This window comes from Hyposmocoma kahamanoa, unplaced genomic scaffold (assembly GCF_003589595.1).
Source record: "Hyposmocoma kahamanoa isolate Upper Pololo Valley unplaced genomic scaffold, ASM358959v1 96489, whole genome shotgun sequence".
Taxonomy (NCBI): Eukaryota; Metazoa; Arthropoda; class Insecta; order Lepidoptera; family Cosmopterigidae; genus Hyposmocoma; species Hyposmocoma kahamanoa.
This window is the reverse complement of record NW_020655206.1, coordinates 1-8,413: the sequence shown is the minus strand read 5'-3', so window position 1 is coordinate 8,413 and position 8,413 is coordinate 1. Positions and strand designations below refer to the sequence as shown.

Below are 8,413 nucleotides of genomic sequence, written 5' to 3'. Positions count from 1 at the left end.
CAAGCCTGTAACAGGTATCGACACGTTCGATGCAGACGCTATTCGTAACCATGTTTATACATATTATACTAGACACGAGTACCCTACTGTGAGTAAATTGTTGGTATCACTTCGAGAGCTTGGCTTATTTACTGGGAGTGCTACCTCACTGATTACAATTTTGAAAAAAATTGGTTTTAAATACAAGAAGTCTGACAAAAGAAATATTATGATGGAAAGACATGATTTAATATTACAAAGAGTTTCATTTTTGAGAGAAATGAATAAAATTACAAATTGGGATAATGTTGTGTTTATCGATGAGACTTGGTTGAACTCAAACCACACAGTACCACAATCATGGACCGACGACACTAAAGCATCCAGCTCGAAAGTGCCAATGGGAAAAGGTGGTCGCCTCATAATTTGCCATGCTGGATCAGCCGGGGGAGGTTTCGTTAATAATGCTTTACTAGCATTTGAATCAAAAAGTACAAAAGAATATCACGAAGAAATGGACGCAAACAAATTTAAAGAGTGGTTTAAAACTTTACTTCAGAACCTCCCCGAACAATGTACAATAATTATGGACAATGCATCGTATCATTCGGTTCAAATAGATCGAGCGCCGACTCAGGCAAATAAAAAGGCTGATTTGGTGGCATGGCTACAGAGGAATGGTGTCGAAGCTGACATGGAGCTATTGAAAGTGGAATTGTTAAGATTAGTGCGAGAGCATAGACCTACAAAACTTAGGTATGAAATTGATGAATTGGCACTTGAGCATGGACATAAAATTATAAGGACACCGCCGTACCACTGTCAATACAATGCTATTGAGTTGATTTGGGCTCAAATTAAAGGTTAATATTTTTGCATTTAATACTGTTATTTTAAATTCGTATATATTAAGACTTATTTTGTACTAGTAGCATATTTTAATAAAGTACAAATGTAAAGAGGTAACATATAAACTTTCGAATTTGTAATATCACTGTGAAGGAACATTACTATTTTACAACAGTGTTTTTTTTTTACAGGCTACGCAGGACGTAATAATACTAAGCCACCGTTCTCCACAAAAAAAATGATGACTTTATTAAAGGAAGCATGTACTAAAGTAACAAAGGAAGACTGGAGAAAGGTGGTGGAAAAAACTAGAAAACTAATAAAAGAAGATTTTGACAGAGATGTTAATATTGATAATTTAATTGAAAACGAGTTAATTATATGGACTGGTGAAACTAGCTCAACAGATGGTTTTGGTTCATCTTCCGATGACGTTGATAAATAAAAAATTCCAATAAGGAGGTCTTTTGTTTTACTTCAGAATTTTGTTATTTACGTACAGGTTATCCTCGTGAACTATGCTAATGTATAACTACAATACAACAACAAGTACAGGTTGCCGTTGTGCTCACTTAAAATACTTACTTATTATTTCTATTAAACTGTATAACGTTTAAATAAATGTTGATTGATATATCTAGAACTGAAAAGCAATGAACAGAAAAATAACCTAAACGATTACAAACTCCTAAAATTTTTAATCGATTTCTCGTGAGAATCGTTTAAACTGGTTACCGATATTGCAGTTCACATCACTATTTACGTTGCGATGACATGTGTCAAATATGATCTATTATTTTGTGACGACTATAATTAATTAATAATAATTTCATAAATGATTCAAATATGTCGGAAGAATTTCATTTAATTTGTTTTTGGTTTATTTTACTTTTAATTGTAATGTACGGACAACAGCAAGTCCATCAATACATAAATGTCAAATTTATCCAATCAATTTTATACTCTATTCCCTGGACTTTAAGTTGAAAATCAATTGAGGAAATCTGACAGTTTGTGGCGGCCTGATGTGCTGCCGACTGTACATTGCAATTAATTAGATAGGTATAATATAAACTTGTAAAAGTTCAATTGGCTTTAATTTTTTCTTTTCAATAACTGAACAATTATTGTTCACGATATCTCGAGATTGGTCGTCACTGTCTAATCTCATGTGCGTTGCGAGCAGCAAGCAACCCGCCCCCTCACCCCTGTCCCTACCTAAGGCGCGGCCAGCTAGTTCCGCGCGCACTATAATATAAATACAAAATGAGAAATGCCACTCAGCGAGAGCCGGAAAGTTTCCCTTTTTTGTGCACAACCACACGAAAGCCACCGAATATGTTTAAATTTAAACCAGCGCTTTTGAACAAATTAAAAAAAGACTGCGAGGTGGCCATCTGATCATCTGACACCCCTGATTTTTTCTTTGGAAGAACGTAAAGAAATATGTTTTGTAAAAAAATACAACTGTATTCAAGAATTGAAAGTTGCACTTGCAATTTTCAATAGAATCAATCTGAGTAAAATTTCAGCCGCTACTTGCTCTTTATAGAAGAGCGAATTAATACATCCATCGAGGCAATCAACTTTAGCACTTACTACCATGGTTATTTTTCTTTTCGTGTAGAAAATACACAATACGTTGCCAGTATGTTTGTTTCCTTTCCATTAATTATTAAATGTCCGTATGAAATTATATGGTACAATTATCTTGCTATTTTTGACATTTTTAGTACTCTTACCTCAGTTGGTCACACACCAGAAATAGAATTGCCTTTATTTGCCATATATATAGTCAGCCGACTATATCATTTTCTCAAAATCTGTGAATGCCAATCGGAATACCTTTAAAATTCATGGACAATCTCCTTACACCATGTGACCGCGCGATTTCGATCCGAAAAAAAAATGTATAACAATTGCAAAAACCTAAGAACTCGATAATCTTCAAGGATCATTTTCCAGTAGAGACAACGGTTAAGGTAGCCCTTGTTGACCCGTCTCAAATTTATCCCTATACACTAAAGTATTAATTTTCAATGAATTGGTTATTATATCACTAGCAATTTTGTTAAATATTTCAGCACTCTCAATTACCAACTGATAACCAAATATATCAATACTAATTTTACCTATGAGAACATCAGTGCAACTATCCTTTATTCACACCAAGTGCAGAAATGTGAAGTTAAAATAGCTGCAGATTAGCCATAGAGTAAAAATAGCACAAAAAAAACTAAATACATATTATATACAACCAAATTAGATGTAAGATGATGACAAGACACAAGTTGAAGAAAAATTTGCAGAAATCAGTGAACAGTTTGTTTCAAATACTTATAATATTTTTTAAACTAATAGCTTTACTTAAAACAAATAAATTGACCTTATTCCAATATGGATGAAGACAACACACAACATATTTGCTGTTTCAACCACACCTGATCTAACACAGAAATTAATATCGCCTAAACTGTTTTTTAAACTTTTCGTAATGGTAATCATCAGTTGCTCTTTCTCCTTTTGCCTTTTTCACTATCTTTTCAACATTTTCATCTATAACATTAGTTTCAGTCTTTGCAACTTCAGGTTTCTCTACTTTTCTTTTTTTAGAATCGTTGTCCATATTGAATCTATTGTGTTGGACAAAGTTTACAGCCATGTTAGTAGGTACAAACTGTGAAGGACCATCTTTTTTGTTTTGTCTCTCCCATAAAAGTTTCATTTTAGCTTCTTCTGTAGCTTCTATGTTTTTAATTTTAGCATCTATGCCCAAGTCAACCTCAGGTATGCCACTTAACATTTGGTTAGATAACATCTCTTCAGATCGGTGTGTGGAAGAAACCCGGAGGTGTTCAGGGAGAGAAAGTAATGCAGCTTCTTCAGGGGATAAATATTTCAAACTATCATTATGATCTGCCACTCCTGAGGCTTCCTTTTTCCCTTCTGCAACAAAATTAATAAATATTACTGAACAGATATTCCAGAGTTGTATGTAAGGGAGCATAGAGGAAATTTATTTAGATCAGATAAAGGAAAAAGTTAATATCGTGTCAGGAAATCAAGGCTAAAGCGCTAAAAAGAGATGATTGGAGATTACTCCAACGACACGAGGCTAGCTCTTAAATGAGAAGAAGAGGAAATACTCTGAAGACTGAAAAATAAAATGTGGCCACCCCTGGAGATGCAATATAACATTGACATTTGTGACATTTTCATTAGAAATGAAACTTGTGAAAAAAAATTCCTTACGTGTCCTGTCACTTAGTTTACATTCTAACCCCAAATTGTCATATCCTAAAACGATTAAATATAAGACTGAATACTCATTAGCGAGCTGTAACTGTACCATGAAAGATACAATACCGAGATTCCAGTGCGTACGTTGAACAGTCTTCAATCGCTACAATGAATATATGGTTATCGTCGGCGCATTACGAAACGCATGCGTTCTGCTCGCCCAAGCTCGCAAACTACATACACACTATGACTTTTGGTAACATAACACGCAACAGTTACAGCCGCCATTGATACCCGGCTTCAGGTTTAAGGACACTATAATTAATTTCATGTAAAACGGGTATGGTGACGTTTGAAATTTGAAGTTTCTAGCGACATAGTGACGTCAAACCAAAAGGAAAAAAAGTCAATTAACATATCTTTAATGAGATAATTTGTAACATAGAGAGAATTGATTTAGGGACAATAATTTAAGGACAAATAATATTGTTTTAGGGATAATAATTTAAGGACAAATAATAAACAAAATAAGAAGAATTCAATTATTATGTTAAGTTACTAAATAACTACACAGTAAATAAAAAATCTACAGTAACCAATCAAAGTCAACAATAAAGCATAAAATCAACAGCAACAACACAAAATTTTAGTAATAACTCCAAAACCATTCATACAAAGCTCAAAACAAAAGAAATCGAGATGTATGCACTCCTACTGAAGCATGTCACGCAATAGCCAGTTCTATTTATTGATTCTATGGCGTCAACTCTATGGAAAAATATTCTATTTTACGCATCAAGTATATGGGGTAATTTATTTTCATCTTTATCATTTCTATTTCTATCTACTTAATATACTGTATGTTTACAAGGATACGGAGTCGCGTAACTTGGTTGTTGTATTGGATAGTGATCTAAGATTTGAAAAACATGTCATGGATATAGTGAGTAACTGTTTTTATAGACTGAGGGTTTTATACCGTGTCCGTTAATATTTTAGTGTAGATGTGCGGGCCCATCTATGTAAAGCCCTAATTTTATCAAAGCTTAATTACGCCGACACCGTAATTGGCGACCGTTTGCTGGCTAGGACTAAGACTCTTATACAACGAGTCCAAAATGCATGTGCCCGCTACTGTTTCGTGATTCCTCCTCGTTGCCATATTTCGCCCTATCTCAATCGTAATAATCTACTGAACATGACATCTCGTCGTACACTTCATTTTCCTTGCCTTCTTTTTGGAATAATTAGAACACAAAATCCTTCATATCTTTTTGACAAACTAAATTTTTCCCATGCCACAAAAGAACGGCTTCCCGTTTAATTTGCCCCAGACACGACATTTCAGTGTTTTGTGGCAGTTTCCGTTATGCTTCCACGAAGCGCTGAAACAATATACCCCGCAATAGGGCTGCTGGTGGCATTATGTCCTGTTGGATGGAATGAAGTAGTAACCTCCGCAGCCTCCATATATGTTGTTTAGTATGTTACAGTTGAAAGTCCAAACGGGTAAAGAACTAGTGGTAACAAATCCAGTTGTATTAGTATTTATTTATTGAGGTTTTAACAATACTTACGATTTAACTAAAATATGCTAAAAATGCATACTACAAGAGATTTTTAGTAAAATGGTAAACGGTTCAAAAAAAATTACAAGAAGATGTCTTCTCTGCCGCAATCGGGCAGGGAGTGACGATGGAACGAAACAAAATCAGAATGCGAGGCAAAACAATGGGACAATTCAAAATTTGAATTTAAATACGAGTGTGAGAATAAAATAAGAAATTTAAATAAAAAGGTGGGATGACGATATGCAAGGAGGTCTCACCATCACAACCCTCTCCACTCAGTAACTCTAAAAATGCTGTCTTTTAAAAAAACTAAAATTTTTTTTCTAGAATTGCAAAAAAGACAGGATAATACTGAATATTATGTTTGCATATACATATGTATATGCTTAGAATAATAACGCATAGAAGGATAGTTTCATATCAAACGAACTGTCACAAGTGAGGCAAAAACCAAATTCATGTAGGCGTAAGCAACTTGTAACTACGCTCGTCGGCACGCACACAAATATACAAATAATGATGCCATGGAATAACATTTCCCTCAAAAGTGGGGAAATTGTATCTTGCTTAACTCATCATTAAGTTAAAGGTGCCTACAGATTTGCCCGACATTGTCGATCAGGTGCCTACAGATGTGCTCGGTTTTGTCGATGAAAAACGAATATAGCACTTATTTGTAAATCCAAGATGGCGGACACGATTTTTCAAAATATGCTATATGGGTATCCTTTTCGAGGTATTTGGGGATGCTCATTACGAATATGGCACTCATTTCTAAATCCAAGATGGCGGACACGAGTTTTCAAATAAATGCAATATGGGTATCATTTTCGAGGTACTTGGGGGTGCTCATGACGAATATGGCACTCATTTCTAAATCCAAGATGGCGGACACGATTTTTTCAAAAAAATGCTATGTGGGTATCATTGACGAGGTATTTGGGGATGATCAATGTGAATATGGCACTATTTGTAAATCCAAAATGGCGGGCACGATTTTTCAAATAATGGCAAGTTGGGTATCGTTTTCGAGGTATTTGGGGGTGCTCATTACGAATATTGCTTTTGTTTGAACTGTCGTGTTTGCCATCTTGGATTTAGAAATGAGTCCCATATTTGTATTGAACATTCCCAAACATCTCGAAAACGATACCCAACTTGCCATTATTCGAAAAATCGCGCCCGCCATCTTGGATTTAGAAATAAGTGCCATATTCGAAACCTAAAACCGAAAATGCCATAAGCAAACATTAAAGAAAATAACTGTTAAAATAGATTAAAAAATCGCTTAAGAATGCTCCCCTTTTAAGAAAATAAAATATTTTAATATAAAATATTTCGCTTGAGTTACGAAAAGAAAGACATATAATAAGCTATCAAAGTTGTACTGGTGGTGCCAACACTATAGTAGAAACAAATATATACTGTAAATTTGTTGCAATATGTGCTCCAATTCAAATAAAATTAATATAAATAATTATTCAATAAAGCATGAACGCAGAGCCGTTAAAAGTATTATAAAATAATTAAGTGTCCCAATCACTTACAGGAGTTAACGAAAACATTTAATGTTTATTCAAGTAAATATTAGTTCAAGATGCGCAAATAAATCGAAATTACAGGCACCACTAAAATTTACGTAATATAATTATTTTGATACAGAATAGCAAAATGGGGAGAAAAAAAATTCGTTACTTTGCAACACTTTCGTATCTTGTTGCCGCGAAATTATTTTTCTGTTTTAGTGAATATTTACATAAAAATATGAGTTGAAACGCATTACTTACTTGTGGAATGCGATGTTAGTGTCTATTTTGTTTGTCTGTTGTATTTTTACACCCATTTACCGCACATTTCGTCATTTTTAGCAAAAAATTTTGGAGCTGTTCGCGGTGCAATATGACCTTGAGCACTAACAGCCCGCGCGCTCCTGGGACGCGTTTGGAACCCTCTAACTTGCCTCACTTAGCGTGTGCGGGCTAGGTTTCTATGCGTTATTATTCTAAGTGTATATGTATATATATACAGTGGTGGTCGTTTAATTAGAAACACTTCTTATGATTGAAGGAAGTTTAACTTCAACGTACAAATGTTCGTGAAAAATATATAAATGCAATAATAAATAATCATGCAATAATATAGCCACTCAAATAAAAAATCATTAAATGCCTAAAAAATAAAACATATCTTACTTTTAATTATAAAATGAGTCTTACACAATGTACGAGTATATTTTCTGTTCCTGGCCGCTTGGAGGTCTAATTAGAAACATTTGAAAAAAGCATCTATATCTCGTTCTTTTTTTGAAATTGAAGAATAACATTTCTATCTTGATGTTTTCTATTAATTTGGCGGCAATTCAAAATTTGATCTGAATTTAATTTTGTTCAAAATGGGCAAAAATAAAAGTTGTGACGCGTCAACTAGGCAAATAATTGTTAATTTACATTTAGATTTAAAGTGGACGTACAAAAGAATAGCTGAGCATTTAAATTGTTCTGTGAAGAAAGTTTTTAATGCAATTGATCACTATAAAACACATGGAACTGTTGATAATGTTCTTGGAAAGGCTCGGCCAAGAAGAACCTTCCACAGAGAAGATAAGATAATCGTTCGTGTTGCTTAAAAAGACCCATTTAAAGGCTAAAACCAGATTAAAAATGAAGTTTTTTCGCCCGATTTTTTCGTCTCATCAAGACTGATACGCCGAAGATTAGTGGAAGCTAAATTGTTTGGAAGAACCTCTCGAAAGGTACCGCTTCTTACCAAGCAAC

At 34.2% G+C, this 8,413-nt stretch overlaps 2 protein-coding genes across 2 annotated transcripts; one reads left to right on the top strand and one right to left on the bottom strand.

The window, feature by feature from the left end:
- The first annotated feature begins 259 nt into the window (after positions 1-259).
- Positions 260-847, top strand: LOC113238529. The gene has a single exon (XM_026475355.1). It carries the CDS (start codon positions 260-262, stop codon positions 845-847), a length of 588 nt encoding a protein of 195 aa, XP_026331140.1.
- A 2,379-nt stretch (positions 848-3,226) lies between these two features.
- Positions 3,227-3,774, bottom strand: LOC113238528 (telomere length and silencing protein 1 homolog; the record flags this gene model as incomplete). Its single annotated transcript, XM_026475353.1, has 1 exon — positions 3,227-3,774. A coding segment is annotated over one exon (488 nt), but the record flags the coding sequence as incomplete, so codon positions are not given.
- Positions 3,775-8,413: the final 4,639 nt, after the last annotated feature.

Coding starts and splice junctions, on each gene's coding strand:
- LOC113238529 (XM_026475355.1), top strand. CDS start 260: ATGAATAAAATTACAAATTGGGATAATGTTGTGTTTATCGATGAGACT.